At 32.4% G+C, this 26,246-nt stretch overlaps 3 protein-coding genes and 1 long non-coding RNA gene across 12 annotated transcripts; all 4 read right to left on the bottom strand.

Annotated features, from left to right (window-relative positions):
- Positions 1–108: 108 nt before the first annotated feature.
- LOC107904717 (CSC1-like protein At3g54510) lies at positions 109–4,059 on the bottom strand. Of its 3 annotated transcripts, none has more exons than XM_016831180.2 (10): positions 3,682–4,059; positions 3,502–3,579; positions 3,352–3,415; positions 3,007–3,219; positions 2,732–2,917; positions 1,871–2,169; positions 1,462–1,741; positions 786–1,064; positions 445–678; positions 109–354 (listed from the first exon to the last, which is right to left on the bottom strand). In XM_016831180.2, the coding sequence occupies exons 1-10, from the start codon at positions 4,014–4,016 to the stop codon at positions 199–201; spliced, it is 2,124 nt and encodes a 707-aa protein (XP_016686669.1). In that variant the 5' UTR covers positions 4,017–4,059; the 3' UTR covers positions 109–198. The 3 variants fall into 3 exon arrangements, with proteins under 3 accessions (XP_016686669.1, XP_016686668.1, XP_040950534.1); XM_016831179.2 differs by having other exon boundaries at positions 3,509–3,649; positions 3,736–4,058; XM_041094600.1 differs by having other exon boundaries at positions 3,509–3,579; positions 3,682–3,797.
- An 866-nt stretch (positions 4,060–4,925) lies between these two features.
- On the bottom strand, positions 4,926–7,290 carry LOC107904716 (uncharacterized). 7 transcript variants are annotated; one of them, XM_041094598.1, is made up of 5 exons: positions 7,140–7,290; positions 6,316–6,388; positions 5,995–6,232; positions 5,123–5,389; positions 4,926–4,995 (listed from the first exon to the last, which is right to left on the bottom strand). In XM_041094598.1, the coding sequence occupies exons 3-4, from the start codon at positions 6,175–6,177 to the stop codon at positions 5,126–5,128; spliced, it is 447 nt and encodes a 148-aa protein (XP_040950532.1). In that variant the 5' UTR covers positions 6,178–6,232; positions 6,316–6,388; positions 7,140–7,290; the 3' UTR covers positions 4,926–4,995; positions 5,123–5,125. The 7 variants fall into 7 exon arrangements, with proteins under 7 accessions (XP_040950532.1, XP_016686665.1, XP_040950530.1 ...); XM_016831176.2 differs by having other exon boundaries at positions 5,995–6,207; XM_041094596.1 differs by having other exon boundaries at positions 5,995–6,207; positions 6,316–6,383; positions 7,140–7,254.
- A 10,524-nt stretch (positions 7,291–17,814) lies between these two features.
- Positions 17,815–18,630, bottom strand: LOC107904431 (uncharacterized). The gene is made up of 3 exons (XR_001686229.2): positions 18,417–18,630; positions 18,237–18,312; positions 17,815–18,147 (listed from the first exon to the last, which is right to left on the bottom strand). It is a non-coding gene; the product is annotated as an uncharacterized lncRNA (long non-coding RNA).
- A 3,925-nt stretch (positions 18,631–22,555) lies between these two features.
- LOC121217135 (uncharacterized) lies at positions 22,556–23,302 on the bottom strand. Its single transcript, XM_041092688.1, has one exon. The coding sequence runs from the start codon at positions 23,300–23,302 to the stop codon at positions 22,556–22,558; it is 747 nt and encodes a 248-aa protein (XP_040948622.1).
- Positions 23,303–26,246: the final 2,944 nt, after the last annotated feature.

Genomic DNA, 26,246 nt, shown 5'->3' with positions numbered 1-26,246 from the left:
TGTACTAGTTTCTGTTTTCATTCTGATATATGCAAGTTTAGAAATATTTGCATCTAGATTTGTTGAAAATTGGAATATGTTTATAATCCATCCACATATATGAAAAGATTTTAAATGAATCTGTATCAACAGATACTATATCTAACACTCAATCTCGAACATCGGAAAGAAAAGACCCCAACAGTGTTTAGACTATAACTACCATGATGTAATCAAAGGCTGGTACAAGCTAGAGTCTGATTGTGTAAAACTCACAGGAACCAAACATGGCTGAAGATATTCTTCAATTGCCTTGTCAAAGCTATGTTCCACCTCACTACTTTTCTCATCAAATTCATCGTTTTCAACAGCATTCTGTCCATGAAAAACAACCGCTAGTTTGTTTAATTTCAGTGTTCGGTGACTGGGTGGGCATTAAGAATAATTTATAAAAATTCAACGTACCTGAATAGAGTGGCTTCGAAATGCAGGAAGAAAGCGAATCTTGCAGTACTCATTGAACATTATGGTGAGCAAAAGGAGGGGAATGGTGGATACGGAAGCTGCTGGTTTCGACTTCAATCCGAAGAGACCAATCATTGTGATTTGCATCAGAATGATTGCAACAATTATGTAATGATGAATGAATGGCCAAAATGTACCACATGTGTCATAAACAGTTTCGTATACATCCTGAATCTGCAAAAATGTTGCACCAAATTGTTCACCCAATTGCCACAACCACTAGGATTTGAGTACTAGTGTCAAGTTTTTATAAAATAAAGAACCGGAACATAGAAATTTGCCTGATTGATATAGACGGCATAGCCGAGGAAGAAGTAGACAATAAGAAAAGGAAGCAACAATGGGGCAATGACTGCATACACTATGCCAATCAGTATTGAAAGGGAGACGATGGGGATGATCCGGAAATATTGCAGTGAATAAAGATAAAGATCTTTCTCTTTTCCTCGGCAGTAAGTCCGGGATTTTATAAAATCCCAGATTAGTAATCCTGGCTGAAGAACTTCCAAAGAAAACCCTGAGAGCCCCTCTGTGAGGATGTATGTCATGAAGAAATCTGCCTGGAACGAACATGCTCAAATCAGAGCAGTTTTCGCAAATAATTGATGAGAAAACACACACACACACATATATATATTGTGAATAACAGATTATATAAAGAATATGTGAATCATTTTGAATCCTTTCATCCTTATGATGCTAATCCTTTAAATGTGCACAGATCATACATAATTTGTGAACAGAAAGAAAGTACCCTACTCGAACTTAGATGTGTGTCGGCTAGATTAGACATATCTTTGAGTTTTTGTAAGTTTTTTCTTGTATTTGAAAGATCATATTCTTATATCCATGTATGAATATGCATTTAGAAGAAATATATTCATGTTCAACAAAAATAGACTGGTAGAGCTACATATATAACTATAATACAGAAAAATATATGAAGAGAGAACTTACCTGAGAAGAGACGAGAGCAGCAAGATGACTAGGAAAATTCTTAGGATGACTAACATATTCTCCAATCTCATCAAGTAAAGAGCCTGAAATCAAACTCAAAAAGAAAACATTCCCCAACAGAAAATAGAAAACCATGTTGCAAGCTTTGATCTCCTCTTTGCTTTTTGAGATGGACCCACCCAGTTTAGCCATCCCAAGCATTGCAAATGGAACAATGTATATGAACCCTTTGAGGACTGCACTTGGAAGGTACCCTGTCACCACTGAGGATAATCCTGGTCTATGGTTCAATAAAATATGTCAACTCAAAGAACCATAAAAAGAGTATACCTGTTCCAGATACATCTCCGTATCGGAGACTTGAGTTGAGTCTAAGAGGTAATGGAAACTGAAGAAAAAGAGTTCTTACATGAATTCTATAGCCATTGCTGGAGGAAACCATTTCTTAAGTTTCTCAAACTTAGCAATCCCTTGAACAGCAGTGACGGGCACTGCAAAGAAAATAGTGAGAAGTGTTGCTGCAAGAATGACTCCTATTTTATAAACAGGCAAGATTTTGTATTGAATTGATAGATTCCTCCATGAGACATCACTCGGTTCGGGAGCCATTTCAGTGATCCATAGAAGTGGATTCGTGTGCTGCTGAGTTTGAGCCGCCATTGCTGCTCCCCACCGAGATTTGAATGTCACAAATGCCACAGGTAATTCCTTGAAAGAAATAAGATGTAAATTGTCATCTACTGCGCATTATCCTTTTCATGTTTATCGTGGTTGTAAATGAAACAAATATATCAGTCAATTACGTAAATATCGATGATTGGAGAGAGTTGAAACTGCCAATATATTCATTCTCATATGGAATCGAAGTAGCCATGTTACATGATGAAGCAACTATCTAACCAAACCTATGTTAGTTTGAGTCTTTTGAAGTACATATTCAAACAGTGGTGCAGGATATAACCCTCCAAGAATCCTCCAAATACATGGAAAGACTTGTAGATTTTGAATACATTCAAATCATACACATATTTGTATCCGGCACTCGCACCAGAGTACGAGTAACATAGCTTGAAACCAGTCTTTTGGCTAAGAACAGTAATAAAAGCACATAATCTACTCTTCCATGAATGCACCAAAAGTCTAGGATTTAAATAGTATGAAAGGTTTTGGCTCTCTTTGCATCCAATATTCATTAACTATCTCCAATTAACAGTGATAAACGCGACTCGACCAAAAACAAATGCATGGCTCATGCACAGGTTAGTATTACCTTTCCTTTGAGCATATCTTCACTCTGTAATTGGCGAATCTTACGACAAAGTTCCTCAAGCTTTTCCTCAAGCCCTGTAATTTTCAATAAATCATCTCGACATTCATCCGATTCTTTACCATGTTTCTTGCCTTCACATTTCTTTCTTAATCCCTGAACCTTTTCATGCACATATCTCGCCTGCTTCTACACTCAAATCATTTATAACATGGCAGTTAAAACAGCATCCAACATGTTTCCGAATTGTATCGAATTAGAGACCATCGAAAGCTTACCGACAGATCTTCAATGTTTTTCCCATCATATAACATTTTGTATGAATGATAACTGTAAGGATGATATTTAGAAAAGAAGTGATCAACACAACAGCCACGAGCCTGGTGTTCACCGCAGACCGGAATTTCTCGAACTAGAGTCGTAAATTGATCCGGACGATGCCTGAGGTTTCGAACTTGTTGAATCCTTTTAACCAAAATCTCAGAATATTCCTGGAGAGTAGGAATTCACCTGTTATATGTCAAACATTTCTGGAAGTTAACAAGTACAAATCAGGACTCAGAACACACACAAACATGAATTTGGAAATAATAATCCACCATTTTATAATTGTAAAAGCTCACCCTATATAAAAGGTGTAATCCATAGAGAGATATAAACCACAAGCACATAAAATGCACCCAAAGCCTGTAAAACAAGGAGTCAAACTCTGTATTATTATGTTATTGATGAACAGATTGAATCAAGACAATATATATATGTGATAGTCTTACATCTTACATGTTAGAACCTGTTTTGATGTTGGATATTGTGCAAGAATCCATGGAACGATAGCTATCAGAAGAAGCTGGCTGTCCACCAAAATTAATTGGTAGGAGTATTAGCAATCCAACAGAAGAGCAAACAGTAAAGAAATTAATCCTGAAAAAAGAAGAACAAAAAAGGGTCTTAACTCGTATATAATTGAAAACCAGCAGGAAGAGAGATTATTATAAGAATCAACAGACCCGAACTTGAAGAGTCTTATAACAATGAGTGCATCAAGGCCATTGGTTTGGAGGATTTCATCTTCAGTGACGCGAAAGGCACGAGGGATCCACGAAAAGGAAGGAATGAAACGACGGAGAGAGAAAGGAGGGAAGGTGATGGGATGTCGTTTGGAAAGAGGACGAGGGTAATATATGGCAGCATTTGAAGGCTGTTTCTTCAAGATTGAGAAGAGAAATAGAATCACCATTGCCAGTCCTATGTTAATGCCTACCGAAGCCAATAAACTCTCTGAATTCATTTTTGATAGAAAATAACAAAAGATGATTCAAGATTTGAGTGAAGGATGCAATTAAGAAGAGGAAAGGGGATTGCTTTGTTAGCTTTGGTCTTGCAACGTGGCAGTGTTGCTTGCCGAGGAGGACGTAGATTTTCTTGGAATTTTTTGCATGAAAAAGTGACACATGTTCGAGACACCTGTAATAGAAAAACTCCATTAAAAGAGCTGCTCCAATTGAAGTTGAAAAGGACCATGGAGGACTTGAATTAGATATCGTTGAAAATTTATCTTTGTATATTACCATGTGATACATTAATCACGTTTTGATTAGTCTGCTATTTATGCTTAGTTTTAAACAACAAAAATGCATAATTTTTTAATAAAAAATTATTTTTTTCTTCTTTTAATATATAAAGATTAATTTGTCTATTTTTAAATAAAAACGATAAAATATAATTTAACTCTATTTTTAAATAAAAACGACAAAATATAATCTAACTATTAATACAAAAACTTTCATGATGATAAACTTTGAGAATCATTGCAACTTTTTAAAATTTGATCTTCTTAACAATTGTAATAAATCTTTTTAACTTAATTTACATCATTGTTGGATACCAATGTGCTTAAATACATTGGTCTACCGTTTTTTATAAAAATATGTTTTTGCTTTTATTTAAGAGTTTAATAAGTTCATGTATTGCCTATAAACAATGATGCTTCTAAATTTACAATCTCTTTGTCGCAAACACTTGTTAGCATGCCTAAGGATTTTTCATATAGCATTGTATTTGACACCAATATCCAACACATTCGGACATGAGAACGAAAATATGACCCTCTCAACATTCTCCACGTATATAAAAGAACTTTTAAAAAATTGAACATGTTCACATATTCGACATTCATGAGTCAGAAAAACATAAAATCAACAAATTAAAACACTCATTTATTGAAATATGGTCGCAATTCCCTGTACTTCTTCTAGTCTCTTAAAGACCTACAAACAACATAAGTTGGATCATTCAAAACTTTAAAAAGGCATGCTACAAAGACAAAGAACATAGTTATCGACTTCAATTATCTATCAGGTTCTACTCTATCCTCGGATTATCAAAATCTTATACCGATCAGAGTTTTCCGCCATTGCCCGGGTTCTCATCGTATTCATCATCATCGTCGTCGTCGTCATCAATGTCCTCTTCATATATATTGCCTCGAGAGAGTTTGCTAAGCTCCAATTCCCCATCATCTTCATTAAGGAATTCCAGCCCATATTTCGAGTCACGATGCTTAACTAAAAGCCAACGCAACAGTCTGTCTTCCTTGTTCAAGTACTGCAGCTCCTTGTTGATATTGGGTGTGGCCATCATTGTCATCTGCATGAGTTGACCCTGTATAATACATGATATAAACAGATTGTTCAATCCATCATTACATTAATAAATTTCTATGCCAAAAGGACCAATTTGTGTACAAATTTCTTTGTTCTAAAGAAAGAAGGGGCTGTAAATACCAAGATTCGAACTCAAGACCTAATAGTTGCCAATGGCTCATGTCTAACAGTTCTTTAGCTGAACCAGAAACTTGCTATAAAACAAGTTAGCAGAGAACTATGACAGACCTCGATACGACCAGCTTAAATATCTTAACTTGCAAAACAGAACAACGAGCAATCTGTAACATGTTTGGATTTTCCATTTTACATAGCAACTCTATCTACTGTAGTTAGTTCACTTAATTCCTTTTTTCTAAACCGAGACAACGTTCTAACATCAAGCAATATACATAGTCTCATAAACTGGCCATTGACAACCAACATGTTATTTTAGATAAAGCAAAGCATCCATTTCAAAGTTCAATAATAACAATAATGGAAGCAACTCCAAATCAAAGCAAGATAAACTTCAAAGGGGAAAAAAGGCAAAACCCAACAATAAAAACACAGTTTTAGCAAGATCAAACAATAAATATGAACAAAAAGTAAGATTTTTCTGACCTGGTAGTATCTTCCGGAGAGCTTCCTGATGCCATAACCTAATTGAACAGTGCCAAATGATTTGAGCTCAGTGAGAACCCCATTTCTGCTATAAACATGTCTACCTACACGTGCTACCAAATCGATGAGCCCCTCCTTCTTCACATGGGGCTTCAATAAAAGCATACAATCATATAGAGGCATTTCTTTAACTCAGTACAAAACCCACCAACCCTTTAGAAAAACAAAAAAAATCAAACTGATTTCAGACAGAGGTTGAATCGAATATTCAATACCATCAATAGAACAAAATCCCACCATAAATTTAATTGAAAAAAATACCTAAAGCTGAAGGCTGAAGCAGTAAACCACTTGGAACAAAAGCCCTCACTCCGAGAAAGAGTATATAACTGAACTGATCAAACGGAAATCTACACTTTAGTCCATTGGTTTAGGTAATTTAAATTATTTCTCTCTTTTTTTCTATAGCATTTTGAAGTTCTTTTTCACCAATTTAGAAATAAGATACCTATTTTCTATAGTGTAAACAATTAAATACTATGAAATATTTAAAAAATGCATAAATTCCAGTTCGATTAGAATAATTGCGATTTTCCAACTTATGAACCAAATAAATAACCAAAAACAGAAGCAATCACTAAGGCTCAAGTAAAATTTTTGAATTTTTCAGAACCAACCCCAAATCACCAAAACGGAAATGCAAATTCCCTAGAACAGCAATCTTCAATATAAGGAAGCATCACAGAAATAAAATCTAAAAGATACCCATTGATGTAGAAGGTCATCAATCATTTTTTTAACAAGTTTAAAATCATGACCAACAGCCATAACCCCACATACTACCCTAACTTTTCACATACCATTCCTTCTTCCACAGTTTTCCCATCAACCAAACAGTTTCCACAGTTTCCTCACCAACCAAAACACCCAGAAGCATATGGGAAAAGAAATCATTGACCCACAAATCATCTAATCATATAAACTGGATCTTACGCACTACTTTACTGGAATACACAAACGGCGATCGCAAAAATGATTCACAAAGCTATCATTGTTTAGAAAGTTTAGAAAGGAATAAATGGAAACGAACAAATAATAACGTTTTGTAAAAATTAAAAAAAAAAAGTTTAGAAAGGAAAACAAACCCCATTTTGGCTGGTGCAAAAAAAGCTTTACTGAGACTGAAATCTGAAAGTAAGATTACGGAAGAGAGGAAGTGCCGAATAGTGTTGCAAATTGGAAATCTTAACAGCCACAATTGATTTGCATTTATATAGATAAGTTTTAGGGTTTTGGATGGCTTTTTACGGATTTGTTAGATCAACGGTTGAGATTTGAAGTAGGCTTTTAGGAGGGCTTGTTGCTTACACGTGCCCGATATAATGACTAGACTGTCCAATGTCGGGCTATCCCCAACCCGAGCTTTGATTTCTTTCTTTGGCTTAATTTAATAGTTGGCCCTCAAATTATGCCCTTAGTTTGAGTTAAGTACTTAATTTTTTTTTTTAGTATCAAATGAAAAAAAATATATTTAATTTTTTTACTCATGCATCTTTAGTTTCTAATATCGCATTTACTTTTCATTTTGATACCATTTTTTTTAAATTGGGAGTATATAAAAGAAATAAGTTAAATTTATAGAAAAATTTATTCATTCAAAGGAGAAATAAATATTTTTTTAAAAGAAATTAGGGAACATTTGGTTAAGGTTTTTTTTTTGTGACAAGTAATATAAAAAACTAACTACATAGCCCTAAGACCTTCCCCAAACGGGGAATCCTCGAACATATGCAACTCGTAGCTTCTTTCATGTGCCATCTTTACTGATCTATCAGCATCCTGATTACCTTCTCTCTTATGTGGCAAATACTCCAGTGATCAGATCATAACAACAGTTGATGAATTCTTCTGACCAGAACAGAGTTAGAGCCCTCCACCAGACCCTCTTAAATGTCCTTAACCGCCTCAAGAGTATCTGACTAAATAATGAAAATATATCAATAATATCAAAATTTGGTAATATGAGGAATAACATCAATACCATTTTTCTTGTCAAATTAGAAGTAAAGGATTCATTTCATCAAAAAAGCATACAATCATATGGAGGCATTTCTTTAACTTAGTACAAAACCCACCAACCCTTTAAAAAACAAAACAAAAAAATCAAACTGATTTCAAACTAAGGTTGAATCGAATAATTAATACCATCAGTAGAACAAAATCCCACCATAAAATTAACTGAAAAAACAATTGAAGCTGAAGGCTGAAGTAGTAAACCACTTGGAACAAAAACCCTTACTCCGAGAAAGAGAACAAGGTCTACAAGGGAGGGAAAGTGTAATAACCTATTTTTCAGTGGTGTTGGAAATAATGGTTTTGAGGCCACAAATTATATTAAATTTTGATTTGATAATTTTTGTTATTTGAATGAATAGTTAAGTTTATTTGGTTTGTCCTTAAAGTCAAGTGGTTTTGGAAAATGGGGTATCGGGACCTCATTTCTGTAAACCAAGCCTATAAATATTTAATAATGATTATATAGGTGTTTTGAAATTTGGTTCAGAAATTTTAAGGTTTGAATAGTTAATTAAAGAAAAAGAACTAAATTGTAAAAATTAGAAAAGTTAATCGCTATTAGTTTATATGTGTTAAATGATTGTAAAAACATGAATTGAGGGTCTTAAAGAGCAATTAGACCATAGGTAAAGTAAGTGGACAGTCATGACTTGTTAAATAAAAAATTAATAAAAACATAAATTAAAACAAAATCAAAGCCATCATCTCCTTCATTTGGATTTCTCCAATCGAAAACTTCATTGTTTCAAAGCTTGGAGAATTGGCCATGCTAATTTGAATGCATGTAAGTGAATTCCCTAACTGTTTTTAATGATTTTTATATTTTTGAGATCGTTGTAGCTTAATTTAGCTAACCTAGGGACTAATTTGTAAAACTGTTAAATTTTTTTATTTATGTTATTGATGAAATTAAGATGTTTTTATGGAAAATAATAGATTTGGAAGTTATGAAATGCTTATGAATTAGAGACTAAATTGTTAAAATAGTAAAATTGTATGAAATTCTTGTTAAGATATGTTAAATATGGGTTGTATAGGGATTATAGGAAATTTGGCTAGCATGAATTGTGATTAAATGTGGTTAATTTGAAAGTTTCATGTTTAGGGACTAATTGCATAAAAGGGTAAAATGTTGGAGTAACTTCGTAAATTTATAATGAAAGGGCTTATAAGCTTAAGTTTAATTATTTGAGCTATTTGAATTGATTAATTGAGTGAATAATATTATTTAGATCAAGAAACGAATCAATCGGACTTAACTCGTGGAAAAGCTAATGTAAAACCCCTATCCCGTATCCGTTGCCAGATTAGGGTTACGAGGCGTTACCAGACAAAAAAAAACATTTCCAAACAATCACTTATTACAATTCATGTATAAAATTTTATCAACTTCTTTATCAAAATTCTCAAGCTCAAATAACATCACACTAATCATTCATAAATGTCAAGTCATTACATATATATATATCACATATCCAATTAAATAAATCATGAATCATTCACGAACCAAGTAGCCATAATTAACTCAATCACATAAACTAAATTCGCATTACAAACCATGCTTTGAAACTCAACCAAGTCATTACCATTTACTTATTCAAATATTCGTACCAACTAATATATATCCATATCCTGTTTCTTATGCTTCATAAATTCAATGTTCAAAGCATATGTCCATCTATTCATGGCATTTGAATACCTAAAATATAATCAAATATATTTTATTCCATATAACAATCACATAATTCATCTCATTCTTTTGTATACATCTAATTCAATGGCTAATTATTAAACGTATCATCTTATAAACATAAGTGCGTTAGCAAATCAAGTCAAACCAATCCATATTATACGACCTATTAATTATCCAAATATAGGTCATTATCAAATATCACCAAATGGTCAAATGTAGTTTTAATACATTATAATTTCATGCGCAATATGCTACAGTAACAATAACCATTCCTAAACTCAGTTGTCGAATCAAGTATACCAAATTTATAAGCTTTACACATTTGTATATTATACCAATTCAACCATTTCCCACAGCTTAATTTCCATTAACAAAATATATAATAACTAGCATTATCACATTACCAAAATATGCCTCTTTTCACATTACAAAATTATGCACATATTACATATCAATTTGAACCATTTTCGAACACTAATAAATAGACATATCATGCCTAGTTCGCATGCTAAAATCATGTCTAGACATCACCCTTTTCAACCATCCAATGAGTCATTTAAAAACCGAACCTAAATGACCAACCATTCAAGCATAAAACATGTGCATACTTTGCCATCACCAACCGTACCTAAACAATCAATATACAAGCCATTAATTATACCAAACTTAGTTTATAGAAACAAATGCATTTTAGCAAAACACAACCATCAACTAACTCATTATTCAAACCGAATCATATAACCAAATACCATACATATATACACCATGAAACATACTTCCATAATAATCTTGAGATATGACCAAATACACACAAGCATTAACATCATGATTAAGCCATTTTCGCATGTATATATATACACAAATTCCAAAACCAGTATATCAAAACTAGCCTATACATGCCACATAACCAAAACACAAAGCATTTATTTACCTAAGCAAAAACTAGATAGTGTGATGTGGTCTCCTATGACTTCCAATCCGAGCAAGTCTCCGAAACTCTATAAACATAGGGAAAATGCACAAAGTAAGCTTTGAAAGCTTAGTAAGCCATAAGAAAATAATTCATCATAGCAACATTTATAATTCAATTCGAATAGACTGAATTTAGTTAATCTCATACACATGTACAACCACTTTTCTCATATAATCCATATTGTCACATTACACAACTTCACTTACCTTATTTATCAATGAACATATAAACCATGCTTTAAAATTCAACCATTTCAATCTCATTCATCAATTCAAAATTCAAATTAACTACCATACATCAAAGTCATATTACACATGCTTCATAATTCCACTGTTCGAACCATATATACTCCTCATTCAAATATATCACATTCGGTCATACAAAACACATAACCAACAAATCAAAACATGCTTAGTTAACTCTTTCACAGATACATAACATATTTAATAATTTAACCTTATCAATAACATTTATCTAATCATCTTTCAAACCAAACTAGCATACCTCAAAACCATGTTTCATGTTTCATGTTTCATAAATCCCATGTTCGAAACATAGGACCACAATTTCATGGTATTCGAACTCTTGAATATAATTAAGCTTATTTCATTACAATTTCATATAACAAGTATATGTATCACAACATTCATATATATACATTCATTTCATTCATTGTCATGTATTTCACATATCGTCATTTGAAACATACTCACCTTTCATTCTTGAATATCATATACACTTCGTATGTACCTGAATCGGATATACTTTCACATAGTCATTCATTTCTCGATATTGCCCGTTGAACCGTTCGAAATCAATAAGGATACTCGGATAGCTCAGAAGCTCTTACAATGCCAACGTCCCAGACGTGGTCTTACATGTAATCAAATATCGATGCCACTGTCTCAGACAGGGTCTTACACGAATCGTATACGATGCCGATGTCTCAAAAATGGTCTTACACGTAAATCTCAAATCGATGCCAACGTCCCAGACGTGGTCTTACATGATAACTCATATCAGAATCCTATGTCATGACATATGTATCTTATACTATTCCTATGGTTCATACAGGGCTTTCGGACGTCATAATTCGATCGATTCAAGCTCGTAACTAGTTCTCTAGTGCTTAATTCAGTTCAGCATATACACATATACTTATTATAATTCAATTCAGCACATATAACACACACAGTTTCAAATTTAACAGCATTTATTTACTTAAGAACTTACCTCGTACGGACACGAACGAACCGGACGACTATTCAAAAATTTTCAATTTTTCCCCGATCCAAATTTGATCTCCTCTTTTCTTGATCTAATTCATTTCAAATTTGGCTTGTTTAATAACATATTCATTCAATTTTATCCAAAAATACATAATTTGGGAATTTTTCATTTTAGCCCCTAACTTTTCACATTTTTACAATTTAGTCCCTATTTCAAAATAACACAAATTACTCAAAATTTCAGCAAACCCATGTTAGGCTGAATTTACCTTAGGTCCTTAGCAGCCCATTTATTCAATTTATTTCACAATTTGACCCTTCAATTTACAAATTTCACCATTTAATTCTTAATACACATTTTTATCAAAAATCATTTAATTAAACATATTAATCTATCAACAAATATTTATTTTTCATTATCAAACAACAAAAAAATCAAGCTATCATCAATGGCAAATCACAAATTCATCATAAATTCTGAAAATTAGGGCATGGGCTAGTTAGAATACGAAGCAATGATCTGAAAAACATAAAAATCATCAAAAACCGAGCAAAGAACATACCTAAATCAAGATTTAAAGGTGCTGAAATTCACCAAGCTTCAAATCTTATTTCTTTTCTCTATATCCGGTTCAACATGAAAGAATATAAGCATATTTTAACTTTGTTTTATTTAATAATAACCTTATTTCTAAAATTACTTATTCAATCTTAGTTAATATAATTTATAAACACTTAGTGGATGGTCATTATTGTCCATTAACCATATCAATGGTCCATTTGCATAATAAGGACTTCATCATTTATAAGCCATAGCAAAAGAGCACATTAACAAATAGCATACAACTTTTACATTTTGCGCGATTAAGTCCTTTTATCAAATTAACCAACCAAACAGTAAAATTACTTCTCGAAATTTTCACACATATCAAATAATATGCTGTAAATACCAAAAATAATATTAAAATAATTTTACGACCTCAAATTTGTGGTTTCAAAACCACTATTTCGTCTAGGATTTAAACTGGGTTATTATAGCTAAGTTAACGGATTAGTAATCAACGTTGTATTCGTAACTGTTTTTGTCTAGGTAAGTTCGTATATCGAATTAACTTATTAATTGCTACTCTGACAGGTATGTTAATTATTCTTTATGTTAGGCATAGTTAAATTTGTTGATGAATGGAGATTAGTGACTCGGATTAAATTATGGAATTAGTTATATTAATGAGTATGTTTGAAAAATGAGAAATAAATGAATGTATGCTTGAAATGGTATAATGTAAATAAGATATAAGATTTGAACATGATATGTGGCCCGTATGAACCTCGTGAATGCTTAGGATACAAATGACATGTCCTTAGGGTTATTATAATTCGGGTGTTAGTCTTTGATGTCCTACCAATGCCTAAGGTCCTACATTTATTGCGGATTCTCCAGAACTCGCGTGAGCAATATCATGTAGTTTAACATCTTGACCCATAACTCGTGTGAGCAGGCCCATTTCACAGCTTGTGTGAGCAAATACAGTTACAATTACAAGCACACTTTGTGTAAGCATTATTCTCTCGTATTCAACGTTATTTCAATTGGTTCATCAAGTGTTAAATCTTTACTATACTTTTATGACGGTTACTATACGACCATGCGTATACACCAAAATGAGCAATTGGGCGGATTACACTTTCCAGACATACTATTTAACTACTATACATCAAAACATTAGACCCGCCAGCCTTGAGGTGTTACAGACTCAACTCCAGAAGAGATTTTGTTCGATCATCTGCCAGAAGAGCACCAACTCTTTGTTCCTCTTAGAAAAACTAGGCACCTGCTTTAAAAACATTACTCAAATGTGAACACACCTATAAGATAATAAATGGTCCACTTGAGCACGATAACTTTGTATTGATCGAATGAATAATAGGATGAGGCCCACCGTGAATATCCTTTATGTGTTTGGCGAGATTAAGTGTTTATCCTGCCACGTCACACTAGTGGACAAGAGGATCTTGTTGTAGGCCATTTTGCTCGGGGCCCAATAAAACCCAAAATAATATTTAATTAAAGGGTCCATGAAGTCCAAATTACAAACAGCCCTAATGTGGCCCAAATCAGAAGGAACTTAGCCCAACAGACCTAAGCCCAAAATCTAAACAGCCCAAACCCAAAAAACTAAAGAACCATCAGCCCAAAACAACCCAACCCATTTTCAGTAAACAAACAGAAAACCTAACCCTAGGTGCGCCGCACCTAGGGTCTTCTGACCCCTGGCCGCCGCACGTCTGCCACTACCACTGTTGCGCCGCACCTGCCACCACCTGCTTCACCCACTTGCCTGCAAGAAGTGACAACAAATAGATTAAAAAAATCCTTGTAAAAATGGCTATAAAAGCCATGATAAACCACTATAAATGGGGATGATTTTTTTTGGAATGAAAAAGTAGAAAAAAAAACAGATTCAAAATAATAAAAAAAGCAAAACAGATCAAAAGAAAAAGCACGAAAGGTCTCTTTTTTTTCATCATTTTTTCTCATTTTTTAGTGACTGTGTATATTCGAAAATTATTTTTTATTCATTATTTTCCTTTTATTTAAAATATACATATATATAGCATATATATATAAAAGTACCTTTTGAATTTTCTGGCCACCGTGTACTGTGGTCGGCGTGGCAGTGGCGGCGATCCCATTGTCGAATTCTAGGCAAAGCCTAGAGAGAAAACAGAGAAAAAGAGGGGGGGCTTCTTTTTTTTTTTCAAAATAGGATTTCAAATGTTTTTTTTTGGAATTTCTTATATTTATAAAGCTCCAAAACGACGCTGTTTTGGGCAGCCTTCTCAAGCACCAAAACGACGTCGTTTTGGCTTGACCCGCTGGCCGACCCGACCCGCTCTAGGGGATCCTTGTGTTTTTGAGCTTTGGGTTATTTACCCTTTTAGTCCTTCCGCTTTTTAAAGGTTTTACAATCAAGTACTTTTAGTTTTTTTTAATTTTACCCTTGTGATTTTTTCGCGATTTCAATTTGGTCTTTAATGGAACTGGGCGTTTTGGGGGGCGGGGAAAATTACCCTCTTAGTCCCTCATTGTTATTCGCGCGTTCAGAATAGTCCCTCCCCTTTAATTTATTTGCGATTTGACCCCGAATTTTGTTTTTAATTCAATTTAGCCTATCTTTTTTTGCTATTTTGGTTATTTTCTTATTAAAATTAATAAATTTGATATTATTATTATTTATTATTATTAGTTTTATTTTCCTTTTATTTATTCGTTGCTATTGTATTAATATATTAATTAGTTTTGTATCATTTTTAGCTTTTTTTTATTTTATATATATGCATTTTTCTTTGTGTATATAATTATCTTATTATATGATTTTATTATTTATTATTTATTATGTCCTTTTATACCTTCAAAGAATTACTATTACTATATTTTATTTATATTTACTTATTTAAATTTTAAATATATTTGTCTTATTATATATTATTATATAATTATTTATATATATCTTTTCTTTTTAAAACTTTATATTATTTGTTATTCTACTATTAATATTAATATTATTATTTACTTATTTATATCTTTTCTTTCATTTTAAACTTTGTTATATATAAATATACATACATAGATTTTTCTTTTTATAATTTTATTTATTTTCGTATTGTTATTATTGTTTTATCTTATATTTATTTATTTATTTATGTGTTCATCATTATTTTTATGAAATGTTTTAGCCCTAGTTGTTTATTATTTCATGTATAATTGTTTTGTCATCTTTTATTTATTTATTTATCATTTTGTTGTGGTTGCTCGCGTTATGTTTACATCGTCGTATTTATTATTGTCTTGCTACCCATATTGACATTGTGTTTTATTACTTTATTTAAGGTATAAATCACGACTTTAAAATAAGTAAAATTTCGTATTTTGAGATTCGAAAAGGTCGTGCCCTAGCTTACGGGATTTCGACTTTCTCAATGAATTCAAACATACGAATCTTTTCAAACTTAAACTTTTAAACGATCTCGGGAATTAAGAAAAGATCGTGTCTTAACTTATTGGGCTTGATCCCTTTTTTTAATATCCGAGATAGCTAAATATCTTTTAAATAAGTAAATTTCTGGCATTCATTCGTGCATCAGGAATTCAAGACATTGTGTCCTAACTTACTGAATATAATTCTCTTTCTCGATTAATGTGAAATATGCCCCTTGCCCGAAAATTTTCAACATTTCAATAAAGGATCGTATTTTAAATCTCTTTAAATTTTTCAATCTTCGACACTAAGACATTATTTAATCAACTAGGTACCAATTTTGGGAGTTACGAGGGTGCTAATCCTTCCTCGTACGTAATCGACTCCCGAACCTGTTTTTCTGAATTTTATGGACCAAAAGCGTTGTTTTAATAAAATCAAATAGTTTATTAAAAACAACCACTTTTCGAGGTGATCCGATCACACCTCATCAAAAAGGATTGGTGGCGACTCTCGTTTTCGTTTTCATTTTCAAAATCCAAGTCGACCATGGTTTGTCAAAAAAATGGTGTCAACAGATCTCTCTTATAAATACTCTTCCAGCAATGAAGAATGGATCGATTTTCCAGCACTAAAGTTACTTTGCCTAAATATTTTTTCTCCCAACAATCAACCTGTCGTCTTGTTCCTTCCAGCTCTTCGTCTCTTTAGGTAAACCAGCCTCCACAGAACCACCACTTACTCCACTCCTTTCCTCCTCTGTTGAGCCTTGTATCAACAATTGTTATAGTTAGCGTAGACCTTACGATGACTACTTCTCATAATGATGTTACTCACAACCCTCAAAAGCCCGTCAACTCCACCAACGCTGTCAATTCCTCGGCTCCGAAGACCAGTAACAACCCCATCAACACTGAGCTTCCCTCAAACCAAACCTTTTCCCCCACTGCCCAAACAACAATTCACCCATTGCCCACTCCCTTGAAGCTCTCATCCAATTCATGACCTCTCTTATTATGCCTTTGCCTACTCTTCAAGCCAACATCGCTACTAATCGCACACAACCTCCTTTCGAAACTCCTCTGTTAAGCCTTGTATCAACACATTTCAGAGGTTGGTTTTTGGATTTGCATCTGCAGCATGTTTCCAATTTATGTTGAAGGTTGTGGCTTGGGCGAGTTTGGTTTTATGATTGAGGGAGTGATAGATTCACCGGATTGAATTTTCTTCTTGAAGGAGAGGATGAGACCATCTTATTGATGCTATGGTGGATTGGTTTTTTCGTTTACTGCGGCCGACCCCTCTAAAATGAAAAAAATTTCATTTAGGCCCATTATAATTTATAAAATTTTAAATTAGTAATGGTAAAATTACACTTTGACCTTTTAAAAACAATAAAAACTTGATTTAATCCTTTAAAAATTATAAAGATGTAGACTATTAAAATAAAAATTTACATTTTTACTATTATAAAAATATACAATTTAATTTCAACAATGATTTTTAGATGCTTTGGCATTTGTTGATATTAGAAAACACTAAGAACAAAAGATTCCCTGGCCTGTAATGGATGTAGGGGATAGCGAAGATGCCGAAAAGCACTAACGCAAACATAAATAAAGATAAAACATAAAAAAAAACTACATCAAATACTTTAAAATCGTTAAATATAGGACTAAAACATAATTTTTAAAAGATAAGTGATAAAAAAAAACATCAAAAACTATGATTAACAATTCTGAACAATTTATAACGCCCAGGACCAAAAAAATGATATTCTAATAGTTTGATGAACATTTACCCAATAAATATATCAAAGCCTTTTGGCATAATAAAATTCCTTTGATCACAAGCGGACAAATTCGATAATTACAAGCAAAACATGGTATAATTTTATTGATAATCACTCACGTATGTCGAAAGGATTAAAAAGAAAAGAAAGTATATTACAAGACTAAGTTCAATGAAACATGTGATTTAAACTTAGGGAACTATAACGTACCATATGTATGTATTGTTTGAATTACAAAATGATCAATTAGATTAAAAACAAAAAAAAAAGAGACATAAAAGGTTTCATATGTGATTTTCATAATTAGGGTTTAAAGATTCTTTGTCATCATCATTGCCATCAGACTGCTCCATTATTCCTACAGGTCGCAGCATGCCTCCCATAACCAGCAGCAGCACAAAGCAAAGAGACTGCAAACAAATTCCAAAGCATAATATTATATTTTTTTAGGATAATTTTGAGGGACTACTACAAGTCCAATGATTTATAGAAGACTTACCATCCTTCAAGGCAGCTTCTCTTCCTGCCTCCGCTCTTAGCTTTGGTCACCGGAGGACAACATGCTGGTAACTCGTCTAAGTATAGAAAAAAAGGACAACAACAACAATCATAATCGACAATTGAGAAACAATAAAACGACAAGAAAATTGATGGATATGTGTGAGATTGAGAGGTTCACCTTTAGATTTGTCTTCGGTTGTTCGATCTGGGATTTTTTGTTTAGCCATGAGAGAAAGAAAAAAGAAATCAAAGAAGGAAGTTGGAGGTAGATTTGAGTGTATTGATGATGGTTAATGTTGTGCAAGCTGATGAAGTTCCTTTCGCTGGATTTGGTTATTTAAAGCGTGTTTTTTTTTCATTTTAAACAAAAGGGTAAAACCCTAGTTGGCGAATTCTTGACAATTCTACAACTTTACGTGTTGCTAAATTTTTGTCTTGGAATCTGATTCCCGATAAAACTTTCGGTAAAGCCACCATTGTTACTGTTTCCAGATTCCATTTACTCGTTTGATGTCCTCCAAAATCCTAATGGAGAATCAAATTCTTTTCTTCTCTCTTTTCGGTTATTGTAATTAATAATCTAGCTAGGATACTACGAACATATCACACAACACTTGACAAATGAATAATCACTTTAAATAATGGCAAAGCTGGAAATTATGTCATACGAGTTTGGAATGATTTCAAAATTTTTGATAATTTTCTTTTGTGTGATTTAGTTTAAATTATTAATATTTAAGAGAGTAAAGTTTAATTGCATGCTTGCCTCTACTTCAAAAGATTCGTGCGGGCCTCGTAATAAGCTGGTGGCAATGGATCAAGCCAGATAATTTGTTTTGGAAGGGATAATAAAAATATAATTTTATAATTTTAATAGTTTATATCTTTATATTTTTTTAAAGGATTAAATTAAACTTTTATCGTTTTGAGAGGTCAAAGTGTAATTTTACCATTACTATTTTAAAGTTTTATAAATTATAAAGGGACTTAAATGGGAAATTCTTTATTTTAGGGGGCCAAAATTAACTTGTTTATTTTTACGATAGTAAAAATACAATTTCACCATTTCAATAGCCTACATCTTAATAATTTTTAAAGAATTAAACTAATTTTTTTATCATTTTGGGGGCAAAATGCAATCTTACTATTACTAATTTAAAATTTTATAAATTATAAAGAGACCTAAATGAAAAAATTTTCATTTTAAGAGGGTCAGGTCCTGCATTCATAATTTGTTTTCTTTAAGGAAAAAAAGTTCAAGGTTGGATTTTGTGGTGAACCGGAAGATTAAAATTTGAGAGGTTTAAAAATTTTAGGGGTTTAATGAGAATCATTTAAAAAAAATTGGAGTCTAATTAAAATATTTAAAATTTTTATGAGATTAATGAAAAGTTTCAAATATTTTAAATGGGTTTAATTAAATTTTTTTTAAAAATGAAAATGTATAATGAAAATTTTCAAAAGATTAAAAAAAGTCTAATTACTTTTTTAAAAACTTTAAAGGATAAAATTTTCAACTTAAAATTTTGGGGGCTAAACCTCCACCTCTGCTTTTAATCCAAACATACGTAATTATAGTCAATATTATGAAAAGTTAGGAATATAAAAGAATAAACGGGTGCATGCATGCATGCATGATGCCATGAATTAGAAAAGAATGAGTATATTTGATAAAAAAAAATAAAAAGGGGAGGTTTGGTAGGTAATCGGGAATATAAGGACTTTCAATTGCTTTCAACTAAAGCATTTCCCCAAATAAATTGGCTGCCCATGTGGGGGAAGCTAGGAATTCGATATTATAAGGAGTTAAAAGTAAAATATTACAAGTTTGGGGTGAAAGATAAAAAAATATTTAAAAAATAATTTAATTATATTTAATTTTTAATATATAAAAAATTTAGGTATATTCTTAGCTTTAGTATATGATTTATATATATTAGCTGTATAGGATAGAGATGAAATAAAAGTATAAAGTGCACCTCTTTTCATTCAAAAAGAAAATGATAATCACAATCTTGACATTATTTCACCATCTTTCTTTACAGCTTAACACAAATTTTGGACAATTTAAGTGCAATTAAAAGTAATGTGTTATTTATTTATGTGCTGTTAAATCTTTTTCCATATATTTATCTTTTGGATGCTTAATGTGGTTGACACCTAAAAACACAGGAAACTGAAAGCAATTTAAACGTGTTGGGCAATGTCATCGTTTAATAATCGAACGAACAAGAACAGAGCTCGTTTATTTATTAATGATATTTTCTTATAAAAATTCCATTAGTATATATTAATAAAGTTATCTTAGTTTGTATTTTTTTCATTTATAATATAATTATTAATATTTATATTTAATTATTTTCTATCTAAACAATATATGTGTATATGTATTTATTTATTAACATTGTTCGTGAACATGTTCAATTATATGTTCATGAACATGTTCGTTTAATGTTCGTGAATATGTTCGATTAAGTTAAATGAACATGTTCGTAAACATTAAACAAACAAACATGAACGCACATAATCTTAAATAAATGAACATGAACAAAAATTTGAAATTCTTAACGAACACAAACTGAACACGAACAAGCTTAAAAATAAACAAACAAACATGAACAGAGGTTTGTTTGTTCAAGTTCGGTTCATTTACAACCCTAAATGTCAGATGTGTATGATATAAAAAATAATTAAAATAAGATAAAAAAATGATATAATAAGAAATATTAACACAACATAATACAAACATAAATATATAGTTATTTATATTATGAATTATTAATGCATCGATTTTTTTAAAAAATAAATTAAACAAATTATCACATAATACGAATATCTGAATTTAAAAAAAAACATATATGTAGAAATGTGTCCTTAAAAAGAAAAAGGACATTCCTCTGCCAAGATGTTTAAAACCACATTTTGGATATCTATATGTACAAAAAGAATAACAATTCTTATGGGTTGAGAAGATGTCAAAATATATACCTAAAAGACTAATAAGTTAGCCATATGCATGGCTCGCCAAGGGTTAGAGCTAGAACTACTCATATCGACCCAAATTTAGATACTAAAAAAAAAACGATGATTCCCGACTTAAGGTGGTTTTCTTTTGATAAGTTTGTGCATTTATTGTTGGTTTGATAGTTGGTCTTTGGATAAATTTTAGTCTTTGATGACTTAAAAGACAAAGGATACTCAAAATGTGCATGTTATATTAGACATTGATGCAACGAAATGAAAAATATTTAATTTTTTTGAACAATTTAATTTTTTTCGAGTGAAGTGAGCTTGTGGATTAGTTTTAACAAATGGAAAACATAGAAATATTACGTTAAAAGAGATGGAGAAGGGAGGAAAACAAAGGGAGAAATAGAAGATCTTCTACTAAGGTTGTATTAGATGGCTGTATCTCAACCTTTTTAAAGGTTGCCTTAGACAAGGTCTATCCCAACCTTTTTAAGGTTGCCATAGACGGCTCTATCTCAACCTTTTTTAAAGGTTGCCTTAGACGGGTCTATCTCAACTTTTTTTAAAGGTCAACCTTGACTAGGCCTTTACCAACCCTTCAATAAAGGTTGGCTTATTTTGACTTATGCCAACGCTTTTTCAAAAGTGTCGCAGAACCTATGCCAACTGTAGTAAAAACAACCTTGTCGGAAGCGCCGGGAGAAGCATCGCGATACCTATGCCAACCTTTTTTGCATCGTCTTAAGTAAAAAAAAGTGACGCGTTAGGCCCGTTTTGTTGTAGCGAGAGAATGAAAAAAAAAGAAAGTTAAAAGAAGATAAAAGAAAAAATTAAATTGCTCAAAATGAAAAAAATATAGGGGCCAATTGTAGAGTTTAACCTAAAATTTTCATTTGAAATGATGATTTAACGTGCCACGTCGGCTTACCGTTACACTGTTAACGTCAAAAATAGTAATTAGCTTTCAAAAATAATAACAATTTGATAATGATTTAAATAATAATTTGATAAACGTAAATAAAACAAATAGTTGAATGATAAAAAAAATTCATTAATTTAAAATTTTAATTCACATAGCCAACATCTTCACTTGGTGTTAAGAGTGGTATTGGATTTTAACGCATGAAATCTATCACATCTGGGGTTGGAATATATATATTGGTATTAACATCATACCATCAAATATTTTTTTTGTTAATTTAATTAGTAATTATATTTAACATCTTTTTTCTTCATTCAAACTATTTTGTTTAAAAGCAATAGAATAGTAGTTCTAGCTAAACAATACAATTGCTACAAAAACTATTATAACATGAAAACTAGGCATTCCAATCACCAATCTAGCATTCACCGCCGCCACGCCTTGAACATAACCCTACAATTAATGCTTGTTGTCGTTAATGTATCTACCATTTCATTGCCATGCTGCTCTGCTTTTGAAAATACTACCTCACCCACACAGGCTTGTCTCCTTTCCATGTCTGTGAATGTAGTTTGTTGCGACCAAGGTCTCTTGTCTTTGTTCAATAACCAGTTATACGCCACCTGTGACCCGATTTCAACAATAATCAAACTAGATCCCCTCCACCCTATCTCAACTATTACATCCAACGCTGTAATTATTGCTCCTAATTCAACTGAATATGCATCAATGGCATCACATGGTCCCGAGAATAAAGCTCTTACAGTTCCTTCCTCGCCTCTAAGAACACCTCCACAGCCCGTAGCTTCCTCAGTTGCCATTCCACTTACATTAAACTTCAGCCACCCATGAGGAGGATAATGCCAACTCAGCGTAACAAGTTTGGAATTGAGTGAATCGAACTTGCACTTAGACGGACTTAACCACCATAATCTCTCTTGTACCATACACTCATCGAAAGCAACTCTTACCCACAACAATGCTCTCATCTTGGAATGAAATATCAGCGTATCCATAGATAACACTTTTCTTTCAAATACCATCTCGTTCCTTGCAAGCCAAACAGACCAACATGCTGCCGCTATTGCTATCAACCAAAGACTTTTCCTAGTACCATGCAACTTCACATTAAAACATAAAGAGTAAAATTCTTCAAAATTACCGCTCACCATTTTCTAGCCAACTTCCCACCAATTGAATATCCTTCTCCAAAAACCCACAATAAAATTGCATTTAAAGAACAAACGGTCCACTCTCTCCTGTTCACGGTCACACCATGGGCATACATTCATTATGTTTTGCAGATGCACCCCTCTCTTCACTAAGAAATCCTTAGTGGGAACTCTGTCGATTGCTAACATCCTTAGGAAGTTTTGCACCCTAGGAGGGACTTTTAATTTCCAAATTTTATCAAAAGCAAAATTGATTTCATCCCCTTCTCCCTCGATTAGCAAATTAGTTAACTTCTTCACCGAAATTAAATTCTCCCTTATTATCGTGCGCCCAGTTTAAACTATCCTCCAAATCTGGGACCAGCACCACACTTTTCACCCTTTTAGTAAGTCTACAAAGAATCCCCAATTCTCTATCCAACAATGCCTTATAAATAGATCTTCCCATTTAACTTTACTAAAACCACTATTGTTTGAATAATCAATAACCATCCCATTTTTGAGTTTTGCTAACCGAAATAGTCTAGGAAATTCCAATTTTAATGGACTATTTCCACACCATATATCCACCCAAAACATCGTCGACTTTCCATTCCCAATCTTCCATCTAAAATATTTATTCCCCACCCATTTAGCTATTCTAAAATCTATCGAGTTGGCCACAATCCCTCTCCAAATAGACAACATTTCTTTAATTTTATTCGCTCTAAATTGCCAATGTTGCACACTAGAGCCATACTTTGCTAATATAACTTTACGCCACAACACCTCTTTTTCAACCGAACATTATTTAATTTCATTTTCTCTCATTTTTGGTTCATATAAAAATTATTTCAATAATTTAAATTTTCTCTTGGCATCCAATAAGGGCCATGGAGGAGAATGAAAAGGATGCCACCATTTATGAAGGTAAACAATCTGGAAATGGCATTATTATAGGATCAGAAACGATAAAAGCACATATATCATTAAATGTTCCAACATTTTTTTTTCGTCATCGTCAAGATTTGCCATTATTACATATGAAAACTATTTTAGCCATTGATGGTATTGTCCTGCTTGCTTCTGCCGCTATTCTTTTCGTAGTAATGGTAAGCTGCTGCACCAGACAGCACCGTCAGCGTCAAGGCTTGTGCGTGCATCCTATCATAACACTTTCCCATCAGTATCGGACTGAGTTTTTCACACTCAAATTTGCTGATAAACATATTACTCGAATTCAAGTGTGAAGATCTAATACGAATATGTATTAAATGTATTTTCATATCCTCAATAAAAAGAGTTTGAACAACATAATGCGGTGATACCTTGCATGAATAAGCCTCAGACTTGGCTTAAGAGGAGTTCTTGCCCTGATATAAGTATTATAAGCCAGTGATGCCCCGATTGTTGATGCCCAGATTGCTCCTATAACACCCAATATGGCATACCACATAATGAAAAAGCTAAACTAAACATAAAAACATGCAAAATAGTGGATGCATGTTAGACCCAAAAAAAGAAACATGCAAACGAATTTATTTGAGCTGACCAATGGTGGTGAGCTTGTGATTTGAGACCCAGGTCTGAATGTCCTCCATCTTTGAGCCTTTTGTTTCTTGCTATATATGAAGCAATTAACTTATATATAGTTGGATAAAATGAGACTGCAAATGGGAGAATGAAGGGAGGGGTGAGGTTTATTTATAGATAAATGAAATGAAGTTGAAAGATGTGGCCCCTGGATTTAGAGGTTTCACTTTTGTTGGAACATTGGATAAGGTTAAACAAGAGGCTTCCACTTGTCTGGTTTTATTGGTACCTGCTAGTGTTTCAGTTTCAGACACCCCAACTCTTTTTGTTTCAACATTAGCTTGCTCACATAATACTGTGGGCCATTTTTGCATTATTTTAACTTGAATACAAAATCTAGTTAGAGATTTTTTGAGACCAGGTGGTATTTAAAGTGGGAATTTCATTTTGTAGTAAAAATATTGGTACCACTTTATGAGGTAACTACCACCTCCATTGCTATATATATACACAGTTGAGGATTAAAAGAAGGCCCTTTAAATTTTAAAAAAATTATCATTTTAATTATTTATTTAAATTTTCATTTTTTTAACCTTTAAATTACCATATCACCAGTTAATGAATTTTTAAATTTTAGCTCATAGGTAAAAGCAATATTTGCAAAGCAACTAGTTGACATGTTAATTTTGGTGAAACCGATTTTGGTGGGCCTAGTGACATCCTACGGATATGACAAGGAAATGGTGGACACTGATGTGGCAAACTTAGAGGCAGATAGGTTACATGAGGCTATCAAAACCAAGGATTTGGCCCATGATGATGTAGTTTATGTACTTTCCACAAGAAACTTCTATCTATCAACTCAGGATGACATTTGAATGCCATAAGAAAAACATGGAAATCCTATTTTAGGGGAGTCCGGTCCATGCCAGTTTCTTTCGCTTTCTCACTGCTTTGAACGATGGAATTGATTTATGTAATTATTTTTTTAAGGAAAAAAATGTTCAATGTTGAGTTTTGTGGCGGATCCTAAAATTAAAATTTGAGAAGTTTAATAAAATTTTTAAAAAATTTAAAGGTTTAATAATAATTATTTAAAAAAATAAATGGGGGAATGCATGCATCTTTTACGATGAATACAAAAGAATCAATATATTTAATAAAATTAAATGAAAGGGATAACGAGCCCCAGTCAAGTTAGAGAATAGATTGTATGAAATTGCGATTTCATGACATTTCTATTCCTTTTCAATAAGAAAATGACAAATCAGATTTTTCTCCTGATATTCAACTTTTTCCCCCAAAAAAATTTAAATCTAACTAAAAATGTTGAATATCTGGAGAAAAAATATAATTTGTCATTCTTCTATTGAAAAAGGTTAGAGTTAACGTAAAATCACAATTTTATACAATCTTTTCTCATCAAATTATA

The sequence above is a fragment of the Gossypium hirsutum genome, chromosome D05, assembly GCF_007990345.1.
Source record: "Gossypium hirsutum isolate 1008001.06 chromosome D05, Gossypium_hirsutum_v2.1, whole genome shotgun sequence".
Taxonomy (NCBI): domain Eukaryota; kingdom Viridiplantae; phylum Streptophyta; class Magnoliopsida; order Malvales; family Malvaceae; genus Gossypium; species Gossypium hirsutum.
The sequence above is the reverse complement of the archived record's forward strand: the minus strand, read 5'-3'. Positions and strand labels throughout refer to the sequence as shown.